The sequence below is a fragment of the Gadus chalcogrammus genome, chromosome 23 (assembly GCF_026213295.1).
Source record: "Gadus chalcogrammus isolate NIFS_2021 chromosome 23, NIFS_Gcha_1.0, whole genome shotgun sequence".
Taxonomy (NCBI): domain Eukaryota; kingdom Metazoa; phylum Chordata; class Actinopteri; order Gadiformes; family Gadidae; genus Gadus; species Gadus chalcogrammus.
Genome location: NC_079434.1, coordinates 14,327,376 through 14,346,072, shown reverse-complemented (window position 1 = coordinate 14,346,072; position 18,697 = coordinate 14,327,376). Strand labels below are relative to the sequence as shown.

The window sequence follows — 18,697 nt, the reverse complement described above, 5'->3', positions numbered from 1 at the left end:
AAGATCAGTATAACCAAGTACCTTAGTTTTTCAATTTTATTTCAAATATATTTATTTTGTCATGGGAATATGATAATGTGATAACGTTGCTACCTACGATAACTTATGATGTCAAGGTTAGCTCAGGAGCCGATTCGACTCTGCCATGATATACGTATCATGAAGATATTGATATGATATGAAGGCGTTGAATTTATGCAGGAGTATGATGTGCACATATCGTTACACACAGTCATACAGCTCAAGGTTGTTTAAGAATGATGAGGATCAGAATCCAGGGAGGGAGTTTACATAATATAGTATGTGTGTGTGGTTTGTGGCTGATTTAAGCAGCCTCACCTGTCCTGGGTCAGACTGATTACTCTGGGTGAGGCTGCACACCTGTGGCGGATTGACTAATCAAAGCACAAGATAAGCCAGCCGTTAACACACACAGAGAGCTGAGCCATCAGCAGGTGCAAGCGTAAGCCAAATAAATAGCTATACCTGTGGTGGGTGGCGGAGCCCAGCAAAGCCACGTCTTTTGAGTGTGCCAGGGTCAGGGTCGTAGCCAAGATATTATTTCTGTGCTGGCTAGCTCGGGCCAGTCTCATATTTGGGGTGGCACTTGATTGTCGACAGGGGGGGAGGTTGGTGCGCTTGATTGTCGACGGCGGGGGTATTTTAATTGCAATATTTATTCATAATGACAAAATATAGCACTTTGAATGAGAATAATGAGTCACAGTTAGATCAAACTAATAGTCCATATATTTCATTTTAGACCGTTCAGGATTTTATTTTATTTTTTTCATACTCGGGGGGGGGGGGGGGGGGCAAACCTCTGACCAAGGGGGCCGTGGCCCCCCCTGGCCCCCATGTGGCTACGCCCCTGGCCAGGGTCTACTGCCACAATGATAGTATAGCCACCATATTATGAGAGGTGGTAAAAAAATATTTTCTCTAACTAATCTCTTTGTGAAGTGTCCTTGGATATCTATCCCGCCCTAAGGTGTTTAACATGAAGTCATCCTTTTACTGGCTGTCTGCCCCACATGATATAATTCTGCTCAACGGATTTGTTGTTTTGGGAGAGTCGGGTCTTAGTTTTGTTGGAGGTTGAAGTGTCCAAGGAATACAATATGTGACATCAAATCTTGATTGAGACATGGCACTTTCCAATCTTCAAATACTAGTTAGTCAAACGGTTTTATCCAAAGAGACTTGCAGAGAACAAAGGAAAGGAGAACTAAGGGACAGCCAGTGTTAGGCTCAAGAATGCCTACAGGTAGACTTTTAGACTTTGTTCAAGAGGGTTCAAACTCTGAACCTTTTTGAAGAGAATCATCCTATCCATCACCTGACCCCTACCCCAAGGAGAAAGGCAATTTGGCATTTGTAAAGTACTGGCTTTCTCAACAAGGGAGCCATTTTCAGAAGTAATCATTATTATTTTTCGTGATTTATGCTGCTTATAAAACAGTTCATTTTAGTCGTTTTTTAGATTGTGTAAATGGTCACTCAAGACCCGGGTAAGAACGTCCATGCCATAACACAATATATGTAGAGGACAGCCCCCCCCCCGTCCCCAGTGACCTTTACCCTGTGACTCTATAGCATTGACCCCAAATAAGGTCAGGACACCCAGCTTCCAACCTCCTGTCTAGAATAACAACCAATGGGATTACAGGATCAATGAGTCAATAATCAGATCATCCAATCAATGCGAGTACTGCTCCAAACAACTGTCAACTGTTGACAGGCTATAATATTGTTGGAGTTATAGGGAAATAAAGTTACGTCATTTCTTAATAAATTGCTGTCGATTTCTGTCAACAAGATAAGGTTGGATTTATTTGATTATCTAAATGAAATCTTTCTGGCGCCATTGAAATTTAATCGATCTGGTGCCAACATATTTTGAAGCCTAGTCAGAAACCAGATCATTTGAATGTTTTCCCGATGCATAATCGAGTGTAACAAGAAATACAAGAAACCTTCACGTAAAATCGGATACAACTTTAACATAAAAACAAAAGAAATGCCTTTATATTATCATTGTTATAATCATTTATTCTCTTACTTTGTTCATTAATTATCTATAGTGCATTTGACATGAATAAAAAAACAAGTTATTTGTCCGAGTGCAGTAAATGCCATAATAATGCGGCATATAATAGAGATTTATACTATACAGTCGACGTACGCTTCCTATCATCCTTACTCAGCCTGTCAGCCCAATCACAATGTTATCATGTACTCAAGATTCCCGACACAAGCGCACATGGGCATGTGCCCTCACACACGCACACGCATACACCTACACACACACACACACACACACACACACACACACACACACATCCATCTTGCCTGTCCCCCCGATCCCCCCTTGAGTTGGTCTCAGCAGGTCATCCGAGCCATGCCGAACTCCAGGCTGACCACGGCCGGCTCCTCCTTCGTCATCTCGTCGCCGTCCTCGTATGACCCTTCCAGCTCGCCGTAGCTCTGCTTCCTGCTATCGGTGCCGCTGCTGCCCTCTACTGTCCGGTCCGTGTCGGTGCTCTCCGTGGCCTCCTCTCCCACCTCCTCCTCCTCCTCCTCCTCCCTCTCCTGCTGCTGCTGTTTCTCTTCATCCTGCTGGGCCTCCTTGCGGCTGACCTGGGGGGCCCCCAGGATGAGGGAGTTGGGGCGCGGGGGGGCGGGGTTGGCGTTGGTCAGGGAGCGTTGCTGCTGCTGCTCCCGGCTCGGGGGAGGAGGGGAGGGGGACGGGGCGGGCGGCGGGGCGGAGGTCACCACCGGGGTCACGCCAAGCTGCTGGAGCTCCTAGAGACGGAACGGAGGGGAGTGAGCACTGACGGGTACTTCAGCATAAACCAGCGGGGCTGAACGATTTGGGGAGGAAAATCAAATTGCGTTCATTTTGACCAATATTGCAATTGCGATTTAATGAGTGAAGCCGTTAATTAAAAAAAAAATATATGATTTATTAAGTTCCTTATGTTGTGTATTATTCACAAAAAAAAATAAAAATCATTCTTAAGTATGACCAACGAAAAGCCGTTGATAAGAGTCAGGGTCGAGTTTTCATGGGTCGCATGGTCAAAGGAAAAATTAAAAAATAAATCGGCGTCTGGGAAACAGTACGTTGTCACATCTGCTCTCGTGATTAATTGACATCCGTCAGCGGCGCCTGTACAGCAAGGGGACAATGCCAAACCCCTTGGATAAGCTTTGGTACCGGGCAGCTAGGTTACTTCTAGGCTGCAAAGCGAAGAACGAATGACGGACCACGGTTTAAAAATCATAATGTTCACAACCTTTTATGACTGGATGGAGACACGACTGGATACGTCGATGGAGTTGACGGAGGTCGCATGGTCCCAGGATTAAATTTTTTATAAATCGGCATCTTGTGGAAAACCTATATGGCTTGACCGTTTTTGAAACATTTTCTAAACAACGGACAGAGCAAGTGGCAACACTCAGACATTAGCTTTGCAGTTATTGCAACATATTTGGCCAGTCGGGCAGTAAATCCGAAGTGGGGGATCGTTTCGAGAGGGTGTAAAGGTGTTGGGGAGACTCTTACGTTCTCCAGGGCGCGAAGAGTCTGCGCGCTCTTCAGGCTCGTCTCCTTCAGAGTGTGTATGGTCTTCAGGATGGATTGGCGGGGGTGCATGGACCTGTCGAACTGATGGTACATGTTCCTCCAGAACCTACGACACGCACACACCATCACAAATGCACGTGGTTAGATAAATACTCAATCTCTAAGGATCTTTGAGCAAGTCTGTCAACCCCAACCTGCTCCTTCATAAGCTCTCTCTGTGTTCACTGCCTAACCCCTAACTGCTCCTTCATAAGATGTCTCTTTATTCACTGTCTTACCCCTAGCTGCTCCCGCATAAAGATGCGTCTGCCTAACATGTACCTGCTACTCAACAACGTGTCCGTCTATTCACTGCCTAACCCCTACCTGCACCTACCCAAGCTGTCTCTGTATTCACTGTAACCTACCACTCAACTAAATTCATCTCTATTCACTGTATCATCCCTGTTTTCACTGTGGACCCCACCCTCCTGCTCGGGTTCTGGTGCTTGTTTATGTGAAGGACCGCCATAAATAAACGGTGGTAATAAAACGCATCACTGCGCAGAGTGCGGGTAGACAGTAGATCAAGCATTGCATGAGTGGAGAGAGGGACAGACAGAGAGTCCGTTGTCATCATCCTGTCCCCAGATTCATTTACATCTGTCAGCGGCGCCAGGACTGCAAGTTGACAGTGCCAAACCTCTTGGATGACTGCTTGAAACAGGCAGCTTGACTAGTTCTAGGCTTAAAAGCCAAGAACGGATGACAGACTAATTTAAAATAACAATGTTCACATCTTTCTGTTTTTTTTTTTTATGGATAATTCTGAAAGTATTCAACCTATTGCATCTTAATTTGACCTCAACTGATAGCATGTTACTTTATTCATGGATTCCGTTTGCCCGTCGCATTTGAGGACCCCAGGAAGACTAGCTGACAACAGTGTAGTCGGCCAATAGGAATCCTTTAATAAACAAGCCCATAAATCAGGAGGTACTGACTTGAAGTGGTAGGGCAGGGTAGAAGGCTCCAGAACAGGGTGTGTCTTCCCGTAGGCGCTGCTGTAGAAAGGGTTTTGGTAGTTCTGCTGCTCTTCCATCAGGAAGGCCCACAGAGAGTGTGTCTTCTCCCTCAGCCTGCAGATGGAGAGAGGGAGAGAGAGTTCATTATCGCTGACTGGGGAAAAACCTTATATCTTGATAAAGTGATTTTTTTATTTATTCGTTTCATGAATCAATACTATTGGTTCCCCCTTAACGTCTGTCTGTGGGTTTCACAAATATACAACCAATGAGTATCGAGAAGAGCAGTTGAAGAATACACAGCCGTACCGGAGAAAGCCTCTGGTTGTTTGCCATGCAAGAGCTGCAATGCCAGGCTAAATAAAGAACTGGTCGTTTGAATAAGTACAGCGTATCCTTTACTCAAGAAACACTAAGTGAGTAAGGGCTCATGTTTTATGTATTTGAGATCTGGGAGCGGAGAAGGGCGCAGGCAAATAACGGTGGGGTTGGAGTGCAGTTCAGCAGAGCACTTCATCTTTTATGAGATTAAGTGCGAAGAGAATTTGGCCACATGTCTTCAACGACAGGGAAAAAGTGAGTGCACACATCACTTGCATAAACGTTCTATCCGGTAGGTTGATGATTAAGTAACGCAATGCACTTCTTGCCTCCGACCCAGTTATTCATATCAATGACGAACAACACAACGTTCAGCTTGACTATGGTCAAATACTAATAAAATAGTCACACTTTTTTTTTTTTCTTATTGCTAAGTACTGGACGCTGGACAGCAACGATAAGGTCTTGGGTTATATCTTTGGTACGCAAGGAACGATATCGGCTAGATAGGGTGTCTTTCTATTGACCTTGGTGCATGTATTTGAACGCTCAAACTATACCCTGAGTCAGTCAGTCAGTCAGTCAGTCAGTCAGTCAGTCAGTCAGTCAGTCAGTGAGTGAGTGCTCACTGCAGCTCCTCTCTCTGCCGCTGGTTGTTCCCCAGGAAGTTGCCATACTGGCACGAGTGCACGTGCTCGTGGATCTGCAGCAGGAACCACTCGCTGAACTCAAACGCCTGAGGGATAAAGGACAAGGCCAATCACAGGCGTGTCAGACGCAGGCCACTTCAATGACCACACTACCATTCATCAAAATCCGGTACATCCTTCACTTAAAGGGGTAGTTCAGAATTTTGGACATAGGGCCTGATTCCCAAGTTAGCCTTGGTGTTCTTTATCATTGGAGATAAAGTTTAAAACATTTCATTCAGTCCTTCTAGTTGCAGATTTTTGCTTGTGCTAGGCTAGCGCACAGCAACGGGCAATACTAGCCTGCTAATAAAACAGCCTTACCCACTCCCCAGTACACCCGAGGCAAATCAACTATAACGCCAGACGGTCGATGAAAATGTCTGTGTTGATAGAATAATGTTAGATATAAAAACCAACCTTGCATTGCATAGCATTTTGAGGGACTTGCTGTGTCTCAGCAGCAGTGTTATATTCTTGGTAGTAGGCTACGGCAGCGGCGGACTGATACCCAGGTTAAATTCCACTGCTGCTGAGAAAGTAGTCCCTCAAAATGCGATGCGAGGCTAGTTTTATTTCTAACATTATTCTATCAACACAGATATTTGCATCTATAGTCTGGGGTAATAATGGATTGACCTTGGGTGTACTGTGGAGAAGGTAAGACTGTTTTATTAGCAGGCTAGCTTTGCCCGTTCCTGTGCGCTAGCCTAGCACGAGCAAACTCCTGCAACTAGAAGAACTGAATGAAATGTGTTGAAAACTGTATCCAATAATAAAGAACAGCAAGGCTAACTTGGGAATCAGGCCCTATGTCCAAAACTTCGAACTACCCCTTTAAGTGGTTCCCCGAATCCTGTCATGTGAGCAATACAATAAAAAGGACACACACACACACACACCTGTGGGAATTGCTCTGTGAGCTGCCAAACACACTCCAGGAACTGTGTGAAGACGGGGGACACCTCTTTAGGGTCCCCGTCCAACTGGTCACACCTAGCAACAGGACAAGAGCAAGTGTCATGCAGACCCAGAGAATTGCTGTTTGTAATGCCAGAGAAACATCTAAATGTTACAGAACCAATGGTAATCGTGTGATACATAAAAACAGCTGTGCATCTATGTATGATTTTACATTCATGAGGTTGAAAGAAGAGAGATGGGACATTATCTTGGTTAGAGGCTGCTTGAAATCCACGGATGGTTTAAATAGTAAGTTAAGGTGGGTATAATTGCGGAGGTCGAACATAAAAAACTGTTTGAACTATGTGAAGGGAAAATAATAGAGCAGCCATCCCACCTGTCTGCAAATTTGTGACCAAATGAGATCCAGTCTTTCTCGATCAGTACCTAGAAAAAAAATAGAAATGCTTTTTTAAGATCTATTAGTGACTTCTGTATTGAGCTGACACTAAGGAGTAAATGCTTGCTTTCTAAAGAGCTTTTATCCTCAGAACATCAGAATCTGAATAACTACTGACTGCCAGTTATAGTTTATATGAAAGACTCCAACATCAGCACAATTCTACAGCAGTTTTCCAACGCATTTCCTGCCAAGCAGAGACATCTTGGAAATTAGCAGTGGAATGTGCATTAACAATATTGACTTGAAATCTTTACAGTATATAGTCTTTGGTCAAAGCCAAGATCCAAGTTGTTGTATTCATCAATATGTAAAGTAAAGAAGGTTAACACCTAACTTGGCCAATAATAATTCCACATGTTGGCCAACAAAAAACTTCATCCAACAACAGGAGTTGAAGATTTATATCTGTGAGTGCATCCGTTTCAGTAGTGTGTTTGAATTGTGTGTGTGGTGAGAAGGTACCATGAAGCCCTTGATGGTGCGGTAGTAGGGGTCCATAAGCAGGGCTCCCAGGGAGCACACCTGCGCTGTCCTGTCCCAGCCGTCTGAACAGTGCACTAGTACACTGGCGCCCTCTACAGTCACTGCCTGGAACAGACACACAGACGTTCGTTTCGAATAAAGTATATGATAATACCATTTTTATTGAAATTGTTCTGAGAAGGGTTGAATAAGGATTATTGCATTGTTTTCTTTCAATATTTTTAGGGAAAATGTTAATTCAATGCAAATTGGACACAGCATTTAGGCTAAGAATTAAGAAATTATATTTGACGTAACTTTTTCCGGCATTTCATTATCGGCTATGATTGTAGATTAATGTATTATGGTTAATAGATTGACCTGGACATTGCTTGGAAACGCATGTTTTGTTTAAAAATTTGTGAAATACAATTTCATAAAATAATATATAAATATTATAAATTAAATAATGACTTTTCATTTTGACAATACAATCTATTTTCAGTCTTGTTGGTCTGCCATATTCAATCGGTGAATCCTTACCCCTAGTCTCGACACACACAAACACTCGCACGAGGAAGAGCGTGGCGTAATAACAGTGATGAAGAATCATGTGGGTATGGACCTACCTTGGTGAGGAAAATGGCGGCATCGACCACTGCCTTGACATGTCGTAGCCAACCACAGCCCTCGATTCCCATCAGGTAGTCGCTCATGGACAGAGAGCGATTCCCAATAACTGTAAGGAAGGCGAGACAAAGATAAAATAATATTTTAGTTCATTCATAATTTGTTGTATTTATTTTGCCTTTTGTTTTACTTGAGAATCAAAATTGTCTAAGACTCAAAAATTATTAAAGTGGTTGATTTTTAACTTTTTCAGAATCGAAAGTCAAATAATTTTTCGGATACATAAAAATAAAAAAGTTGATTGACAACCACAATGGTCTTATGCCTTTATGTGGGCGTGTTTCTGTAGCGTCTAACCTTCTAGCAACTTCTGCAGACTGGCCCTCATGACGTGGATGTTCTCAATGCCCACGAACTGGAAGCGGATGTTGGAGTAGTTGTCCTCGTTCTCGTAGCCTTTCCCCGCCGCACGGTTGGCTAGCGCATTGAGCTAGCGGGAGTGCAACAACAAATGTCTTCCTGTACGTTCACACCAAAAGCTATAAAGCGTTTCGAGCGATAAACGCCCATTCACTTCCTATTAGACATGCGCGATAAAGCGCCTTGATTCCGATGGCTCTGATTGGCCGGTACCTTGGGCCTGGTGTCCATGACGTAGACGAAGCGGCTGTTGTGATTTGCCTTGCTGATGGCTTGCAGCATGCTCTCGTCCTCCAGGCAGCGGGCGCTGAAGCCGGAGAGCGGCTGACTGCACCGGCACACCGCCGCCTGCGTCCAAACAGAGCACAGTGTTTACATCAGTTAACCTTTCAACTTTCACTTGACCTGGCATCATTCGTAAAAAAGACACGGCAGGGAACTAAGTGATGTATTTGTATGTAAGCATGTCAACCAAAGATAAAATCCACCTGATCACTATCAAATAGATTAGGGACCTAACAAAATGTCATTACCCTCATTACTGTCATTACTTACATTGAGCGGGCTACAAACTAAAAATAAAAGAGGAACAACTGCGTTTGTTGGCGATGCTGCCCAATCACACTTACTAGTGCAACACGGGTATGTTGCATCATTATAATTTGAATTTAGTAAACACAAGTTAAAACATCAATGGAAAACATAAAAATGAAAAAAAAATAATGGAATGCACAAGGCAACACAACTTTTGAATTTGTAACAACCCATAATATAATATATTTACTGAACAATGCAAAACTTTGATTTTTTTAATTTTTTATTATTATTATCTGCATTAACACAGGCAGAAAAGCACTGGTTTATAGATTGGCTTAGCTTGCGTTTGCCTTGTGGCCTTTGCGGTTCTTTCCATAGTGGCTAGTCAAGTTCCCAGCATATGCATGTTAGTGTTTCTAGGGCTCGTACTCATCATTCAAATCTCGTGTGGAGACCGATGCCAGATAAGAGACAACCTTTTAGGAGGGGATGAGCATGCATGCCAACAGGTTAGGGGTGGAAAAGGCGAGACGAATGCGCCTGGGGCGGGATTCCCAGACCCCCCGGATGGTCCACGGTCATGCCCCCCCCCCCCCCCCAGGGAGAGTCTTTTACATAATAGGATTCTAAATGTTCATATCTGATCATGTTTAGGAATAATCTGCTGCTATTCACAAACCAGAAGAGTGACAAGATTAAGCAAAATAAAGCACAAAGGCATATTTAACTTTAATGTAAGTAGTAGCCTGATAAGTATTATTAGCAGTTTGTAAGATAGTTTTTTATACCGTTATTCACGTAGCATTCATTTATATGTAAGGTTATCTTATTTATCCCCGGCAATCTGTTACACAGCCAGCAGTAATACAATCATCATCAACACACACCAATCACTAATCAAAGTGGGCCATGTTGATTAGGGTTTACTATTTCAACACCTTACACTAAACAATGCTTAGTCTTTATCGTGTAAATTGATTGGTTGATTGTATTTACATTAAACAATGACTAGTATTTATGCTTCCCTTTTCGGGGATCTGAGACCACCTGTTTTTTGGGCGGTCTTGGACTGTTTTAAAGAGAATGCACAACAGACCAAAACAATCCTGCATTTACATATATGTCTGTGTTTGTGTGTCCGGGAAGTGCATCATGAAAAAAACATGCATCCACACATTTTCTTTTTTTAAACGAAATGTGCAGATCATTATTGGAACACAACTTGAGACGCGCGACAACTCCATGTTTACACATGTTGGTCCGCTCTACAATATACAGCGTGACAACAAACTGAACCAAGATCCAGGCACAACGTCGACAAATGTTTCCTGATTCGGACCGAAGCAGACTGTAAGTGCCGTAATAAACATGCTATACTGGCTCTCTGAGCCCCTCCTTCTTCCCGGATCTAGACAACCCACATAGATGGTAACGAGTTCATTCATGCCTGAATGAGGCCACACATTGTCAGACGGTGACAGATATTGAGGGTGATCTGCGGTACCTTCTTCTCCTGGTAGAAGTACGTGAGCACGGGGAAACGGCCCTTGCTGCGAAACTTGGAGCTCCCCACGATGATGGGTTTGTTGGCCGTGATGGGGACGTACAGGTCCCGCGGATACGTCTCGCACACCTGGGACACACACACACACACACACACACACACACACACACACACACACACACACACACACACACACACACACACACACACACACACACACACACACACACACACACACACACACACACACACACAGTAAGGTAATCATTTAATCAGTTGCACAGCCAGCAGTAATACAATCATCATCAACACACGCACCAATCAATCAATCAATCAAAGAAGGCCATGTTGATTAGGGTTTGTAATAGATTGGTGGACAACAGATGGCTGTAGGTCCTAAAGGTGGGACTACTACAGCTATAGCAAGGTGACAGAGACAACTAAATTGAGTCTGTGATGCCCTCTGCTGGAGAACATTGTGTATGACATGGAGGCAAGCATTGTTTGAATGCTACCATAGAAGGAATTTTGTATGCACACTATTGTACAGAATACAGATTAGAAGTGTTTTCGACCTGATCTTAGCTTGTTTCTTACACTTGTTTCTTTTTCATTTGTGTTCTTAGCCAAAGAACATTGTAGACCTCTGCCTTGTCTACGGGGGAAAATAAAATATAAATAAAAAACCATCATAGGTCCAATCGGAGCACCCTTACCTTGAAGTCTCTGTTGACGTCGGTGAGCTGCCATTGGTCGCAGGGGACGCCCATCCTCTCATACTCCGCCCCCAGGTCAATGAGCTGCCAGCCCTCTTCCCGCTGTTGGTCGTTCTGCTTGGGGTTGTACGAGAACGCATAGAGCTCCTCATAGGCGACTGAGGAGAGGGAAGCAGAGACAGCAAGAGAGACCTTCAGTTTACCATTTAATAATCCACCTCAGAATGGGTGCAATTACAAAATAGCAGAAGTGTGCATATGGTGTGCTTCCAGAATGACGCGACTTAAAAAAAGTATCCTGTGCGTGCATGTGCGTGTGTTTATGTAAATATTTAAGCAAACCTGCATCTGTTTGTCTATGACCTAACAGAACCCTACATGCTTCTCTTCTGGTAACTCAATCAAATGTCTTTAAACTTAATTTAGAACAATTACATACGACAAATAATTATCAGAATAAGTCCACGGTCGCTCTGAATCAGTTTCATATCCCATGGACTAGGTTTCCGACCGCTACTGTGACGTGGCGGCCACACAGACATGGTAAATGGTAAATGGACTGCTTTTATACAGCGCTTTTATCCGAAGCGCTTTACAATATTGCCTGACATTCACCCATTCACGCACACAATCACACACCGCAGCGGAGTCAACCATGCAAGGCGACAGCCGGCTCGTCGGGAGCAGCTAGGGTTAGGTGCCTTGCTCAGGGAGACCTCGACACTCAGCCGGGGATCGAACTAGCAACTTTGCTGCCGGCCAACCCGCTCTACCTACTGAGCTACTGCCTGCCCAGACGGACGGACAGACAGACGGACAGACAGACGGACAGACAGACAGACGGTGCGGTCACCCACCGGGTCGGAGCAGGCGCAGCAGGGAGCTGTAGATGTCGTGGCAGTCGCGCTCCCGCTGGAGGACAAAGTGGACCACGCGGAAGTTCCGGCACTGGATGACCAGCGGGCAGCCCGTGGTGGTGAGGGACAGCTTCTCCACCGAGGCTATGTGGTGGTGCAGGACCTGGAGGAGGACCAGAGAGGTGGACCGGCGACACGCTGGGATTTTATTTTTTGCAGCAATGTATCAAGAGAGCCTTGTGAATGAACAGACAAACGGGCGAAGTTCTAGGTTTTAGCTTGATCGATCAACCGTCTGCATTGTGTAATGGCGGTTTTTTTTTTACAAAAGAAAAGGATTATATCATGATTTTGCAACCGATACTTTTGCCGCAGCTTGTTTTCCGTAGTGGCTTAAAGGTCGATTTTGCAAACACTAAATATTTCATAAAGTTCCAAATGCCGTCAGGTTGTAAAGCCCACACGCTCATTAACATAAGAGGTTTGCGGGTAAAATGTATCCTCGTAAAGGAATAAACAACGGCATCACTTCAGAACTGACTAAAAAACAAGGAAGGCCACAATTCTTAATTCAATGTTCTCCCAGTCCATGAACGATAATTCAAAGCCCGTGCGTCTTGATGAATTGCTTTCAAAATAAAAGATGTCTTGTTCCCTAAATTAGTCAAAAAGAGGAATCATGAAGAGGCATCATCTCCGATTACTCACAGACGCCAACTCAACCATCAGACAACTGGCAGTGCCTGATGGTTGCAGATGGTCACGGTCCCAAGGAATATTTTACTATTCAAACTATTTCGTTATGGTTTAACGCCAGCATTGGGCAGTACATGCAAGTATTTGGGTTGTGGGAAAAGATGCATAATAAGATACCGCTTATGCTAGAGAGGGGCTTATTTGTGGTATTGTGAAACAACTCCATTATAACGCTTTGTCGGCTTCGAGAATATCAAAAAATATGATTATCAATACTACTACTAATACTAATGTACTTCTGCATGTCTGTCAGGCAGACCGTTGAACATGTCTGCACATATTATACATGGGTGGTCATAAAATGCAGAACTAACCCACTGTCAGGTTGTTTATACCATGCTGATATATTATATTTTGGTATAATGGTATATTAGGTTTAAGCATAAAGAGCGACACTCTTTTGTTCATACTGTGTCTTTGTTCACAAAGACACAAGCTCAGACCTGTGATTTAAGGTAGTAACAAATACCTTAACAAAATAAGTAACAGAAACAGGTTTACTGGCCACAGCATAAAAAGCAGAGAACAGGTTTTTGCTGATCTTAGCATTTTTAACTTCAGAGGAAGACTCCTCATAAACAAGTTCCTGCTTTAAAGTGCTCTTCTGTCTGGGAAGTTCTGTTTGCTTTATGTAGTTTAAACTTGTTTTATAAACAGGGAAACATGATTGCCAAAAGCGATACACCTTTTGTTTGCTTTCCAGTAGACTCTCAGTGTAGTCATTAAGGCGTCGATAAAATGGAATAACTAACTTTTACTGGCTAAGCTGGCAGTTTAAGTGTGAGTTAATAGCGGATGATCTGGGATCCACTAGTTTATAGCATGACCTGGTTGCGTTGCCACGGCAAAGCTATCTACCGACTTCTATTGACAGTGACGACATGGGTTCCACACGTTTACAGCACAAACCAATCTTGTTGCCACGGTGCCAACTCAAGCCAATCAGGGCTATGCATTTGCGCATTTGTAACAACAACATGGTTGGCCCGATTGGCTGACATCTTAGATGTTGCAATATCCTTGTTCCCACAGTGCAGAACGGGTAATCCCCTGTTGCAGACACACACACACACACCGACCACACTGACCCATATTTCCTGTGCTGCAGATGTGGGACTGCTGGGGCTGCTCTCCACGAAGATGAGGTGTGTGGCCGTTAGGTACAGCGTGCCGCTCGTTGACTTGCTGCTGAAGCGGTCCAGCAGGCGAACCTGCTCCACCTGTAAACACGTACACACACACACACACACACACACACACACACACACACACACACACACACACACACACACACACACACACACACACACACACACACACACACACACACACACACACACACACACACACACAGGAAATAGGTGATTATCAAAAAGTTAATTTTTTAACTGTAAACGTTGAAGTAAAAAAGTATCGCTCATGTTCCTCTAATGAATGCAATATCGGCTGTATAACATCTTAGATTTATCGTATTGGTTTGGTTGCTAAGCTGACCTTTAATGATTGCAAGAAAAGTTTACTCAGAAGAACACAAAAATGAAGAGGCTGTCTCTGATTAAAAACCACAACCCTAGTATTCACCCAGTCAAGCACATCTATTTGGTTTCCATCAGCTCAACAGGTGGAGGACACTAGTCCTCCAACAGATGGAGGATGAGCGGTGTTGGGAGCCTCGCAGCCGGAGCTCTGCCTTTTGCAGGCAGCTTGGGATTTGGGACAAAGGGATGTTGTAAATAACGCCTGCCACGATAGCCAAAACACATTCTCTGTGCACAACGCAAAACCAACCCTCTAAAGCAAGATGTCAATGCTTAAAGTATTGCATTCCTAATAGCCTTAGCATAATCTTTCACTTGGTTTATGACAAACCACTGAAAGTTGACACAATGACACTACTTCCTCATTGCTAATGAGTCACACACTCCCTGCCATTGTTTGTATACAAGCAAATAATAATGACCATCGTCACCCTCAATAATTCCTTTGTATAGTCCATTTCATACAGAATATGTAGCTCAAGGCACTTCCCAAAACATTTCTGAGACTATGATACAGGGATATGTCACAAATCGTAGTTATTTTCAAAGTATTTGCCAAAAATTCCACCAGTAGCTATTATAAATACCTAGGCTTCCGTGAAACGGTTTAACAAAACAAACACATTTGTCAAACATTGACTCAACTTAGCAGAGGAAGCCTGTCCAGTAGATTGCTTGAACAAGACAAATTACATTCAACCTTTGACGTTCTCCCACGTGCCTGACTATGAAACATCAATTATTAAATCAACTTTTAACTTTTTTTGTTGTCATGAATAAGGAAGTAAATTTGCCTTTCTATGCAGCATCAGGGGAAGGGCATGTAAGGCCCCCTGTCCTAGTAAAATAATTTACATCCAATTAATACGATTTTTCTGCACTTTTATGTGGTTTGAGGTTCCATGCTAGGGCTATCCACATTGATGGATGGGAGCCCTTGGCCTCCCAGTGTATGAGTGTATCCCTATCCCAGTGTATTGAGGCCATTAGCCTTGGAAAACAGTACAGGCTTATGTAAAGTAGCACTGCTAATGTTTAGATTATAATTATTTTTTCATCAAAAATCTATTAAACATACATGGATATTGTGTTCAAATGTCTTTTTTGCGGAAATTGAGGCAGTTGCTTCCCCTTTTGACACACTGGGTTCAGTAAGTACTACTATGTGAGCCGATTCTTGGTACCTTCCCCTCCGCTCGAGTCTCGACTATTCTCAATAAGGCAGCTAATAACTTAATGGAAAACTAATAAAGCTGCTCTGCAGAAAAAAAATATTAAACTAAACAAAAGAACCACAGCAATATGGTTCTTTCAGACCGACCCACTTTCATATAAACTAGCTAGAAGCATTGGCAGAAGCAGCAACCTGCCACTATATCATGATTCATCAAGAGAGCCATCCTCCCTCTTTCCATATCCGTTTCCTGTCTTTCACTGATATCATAAAATGGTTCAGCTGGGCTTATCTACGGTCTCCAGGCAACTGGCCAGCCAGCAACAGGAATAAGCTCCTCTATGGAGGGCTGGCTACAGGCCACACAGGAAGTAAACCGACAGTGAGAGTGTCAGTTTGTGTGTGTTTGTGTTTGTTTGTGTGTGTGTGTTCGTGTGTGTTCGTGTGTGTTCGTGTGTGTGTGTGTGTGTGTGTGTGTGTGGGGGGGGGGGGGGGGGGGGGGGAGATAGAGCAATAACAGGTGCACTGCACACATTATATGTTGATGATAGTGCTTCTGCGGTAAGGTGTAACTAATTATTTCTTAGGAAACATAAATATAAATATCGATCCATGCCCAACTATAAATAAAACTTTGCAGCTCATGGGCAAGAAAATGACAAAAAAAAAAGATAGATAAAAGAGTGTGTTTCTAAGTAACGCAACGATTTAAACTCTCCACCCATCTCACCCCCAAACAAAATGACTCACCGTCTTAAGCCTTAATGATGGCATACACGCCTCTTTTTAATCGCTCCTTGGTTTGTACCAACCATCTAATACATCTAATCCACACAGACGAGACACAGGAACAGAAACGGACGGACTCAGGGTGGCATCATTTGGAGAGGATTTATTTTCGCACGGGATAGTTTTAGGGCCAATCTCTGAAATGTCAGTCGGCCTGAAACGTACTGTGAAACATGGCATGCATAATCTCTAGCACATCATTATTCCTTTATTATTATCCGTTAATAAAAGGATACGTATTATCCGTTATTCGTAGATCTTAAAAAGAAATTACTCAAAGATATGGAACCGACTTGAACTCAATGGGGGAAGTCTAGCAAGTTAAATCGTGTAGTGGAATGAAAGTGACATGGGTGCGCAATTCCCCATAAATAAACAGAATCACTGCCAGCTATTTAGCATTAGTCTTGATCACAGATACGTGGAACATCTCACCAAACAAATCAAAAGAAAAAAAAAAACACAAGGCCGCCCTGCTCCCATTTTATTCAATGCAGTTATATTGGATAGCCAAAATCTGCTTACCTTTGGCGTTCGGATATGCTCCATTTCTTCCGATCGAAACAGCAGTCAGTTCATGCAAAGCTTAAACGACACCTTATTGGTGTAACTGTAGCATTGATATTACCAAAGGGCGATCAGTTTAGAGAAAGGGCTTTCAGAGATCGTTCTGTCGGCAGCATATGATGTTTATTGTCAAATTTCCACAGCATCCGCGTAAAGGTAGCAAAGATTACGACCAGGTTTTCCTGCTTGTTACTTTCAAAGTAAAGGTTTACTTTGTAATTGCCATTTTTTACGTTTTTTTTTCTTTTTAAAATGTATAGGACAGTCTTGTTGAAGAAATAAATATGGTTTCATGGAAATAGATGAGAAATTAACAATTTGTGTGCGGACTGTTGTCATATTTGAGCTTAAATTGACACGCATTTTAGGATGAGAACTTCCGCCTACGAGTTTCAAAAGATGAGATCTGAACAGTCGTGACATCCGTTAAGGTTTTAGAAAAACACATTTCTCCATCAGAAACTATATTTTTGCTAACACCCTACTTCACTAAACTATTATACATAACAAACACTTAAAAAATTAAAGTATTGAATTTCTGAAATAGGTCGCAACGCGAAGTTCAAAATATGAAAGTTACAAGAATACTTTACTTTGAAATCAAATATATTTCGTCATCGCGGAAGTCACGTTTGCTATAATGTCTCGCTGCGGCTGGTAGCTTGTAGGACATGGACATCCAACGTCCAAGTACTGTCACGTGATTCCAGTTGCCACCCCCACTGACGTCACAGGCTATTTGTGGAATTCGTTTTTGATGGGTACACTCATCCCAGGGGTGTTTCTAGGTTTCATAAACATCCGGGGCTTAGCCCAGACGGAAAATGAAAATGGCCAAATGATTTCTAGGCTTTATTTAGCATGAACATTTTTTCATAATGCTTCACCTAAATAAACAAAATGTGCAGTTTATAGCTTAAAATAGCTACCTGACTGCTGTGCTGCTTATCCCCAAATGTCTAAAGTTCCATTGAAGTTATTTCAGAGTAAAATTAATACAAGTGAGACAGACTTTACACACACATCTGACTGGGGATTGGATAGGTTAATTCACTTGGTGGTAAAAAGGTTATGTTTTTAAACTGTTTGTCTTGCCAGAAGGACTATCTAGACTAGTACTTATAAATAATATTTTTACTCTATTTTTTTAACCCAAAAATTATATTCGGGGGAAATTAAACACAGGGTCTGTGATTAGGATATCTGGGTTCAGCGTATGCGTTCAGGGCCTAATCGACCAGGTAAACACACGTCCTGCCGTCCTCCGAGCTCAATACATTCATGATCCAAAATCTGACCGCAGATCTGGTGAACTGGGCTTCTATTTCCTTCACTTCATATGTTTCGACCAATCCTGTTGCTGGAGGCAGAGTTATTTGCAGACAAAGACCACCCCATGAACATTTTTAAATTTAAATACAGACATTTCTGTATAATTAAGGTGTATGACAGCTCCCTCTGCTGGACAACAGTCTCACACCAAACTACATTTTCCGTTTGAACCAACGTAGCTATAGTACATTGATGTGAGACGGGTTGGTGGATTGAACGTCTTGTAGTAGCAGAAAATGGCCTGCGGGCCAGTATGTACATTGTTAAATACATGAATAGGCTTGAATTTAGTAGTAATATGGAGGTTTCATACTTTTTCAAAATGGAATATGTGAACATTGCAGAATAACAATCATGTATATTAAATGTATTGCAGGAGTTTAGCTTGACATTAACCAAGTTAAAGGACAATTAAATGAACAGCAAAAAACATGTAGAAGTCA

General features: G+C 42.9%; 1 protein-coding gene across 1 annotated transcript; it reads right to left on the bottom strand.

Annotated features, from left to right (window-relative positions):
* Nucleotides 1–851: 851 nt before the first annotated feature.
* On the bottom strand, nt 852–17,327 carry mtmr6 (myotubularin related protein 6). Its single transcript, XM_056584247.1, has 15 exons — nt 16,881–17,327; nt 13,943–14,074; nt 12,099–12,261; nt 11,242–11,399; nt 10,526–10,654; nt 8,698–8,832; nt 8,422–8,554; nt 8,064–8,173; nt 7,435–7,560; nt 6,907–6,956; nt 6,509–6,602; nt 5,547–5,653; nt 4,576–4,710; nt 3,572–3,698; nt 852–2,805 (listed from the first exon to the last, which is right to left on the bottom strand). Exons 1-15 carry the CDS (start codon nt 16,902–16,904, stop codon nt 2,383–2,385), a joined length of 2,046 nt encoding a protein of 681 aa, XP_056440222.1. The 5' UTR covers nt 16,905–17,327; the 3' UTR covers nt 852–2,382.
* Between the last annotated feature and the right edge of the window lie 1,370 nt (nt 17,328–18,697).

Coding starts and splice junctions, on each gene's coding strand:
- mtmr6 (XM_056584247.1), bottom strand. CDS start 16,904: ATGGAGCATATCCGAACGCCAAAG. Junction 6,603..6,906: donor GGTCACAAATTTGCAGACAG/GTGGGATGGCTG, acceptor TCCTGTTGCTAG/GTGTGACCAGTTGGACGGGG. Junction 5,654..6,508: donor TCACAGAGCAATTCCCACAG/GTGTGTGTGTGT, acceptor TTTATCCCTCAG/GCGTTTGAGTTCAGCGAGTG.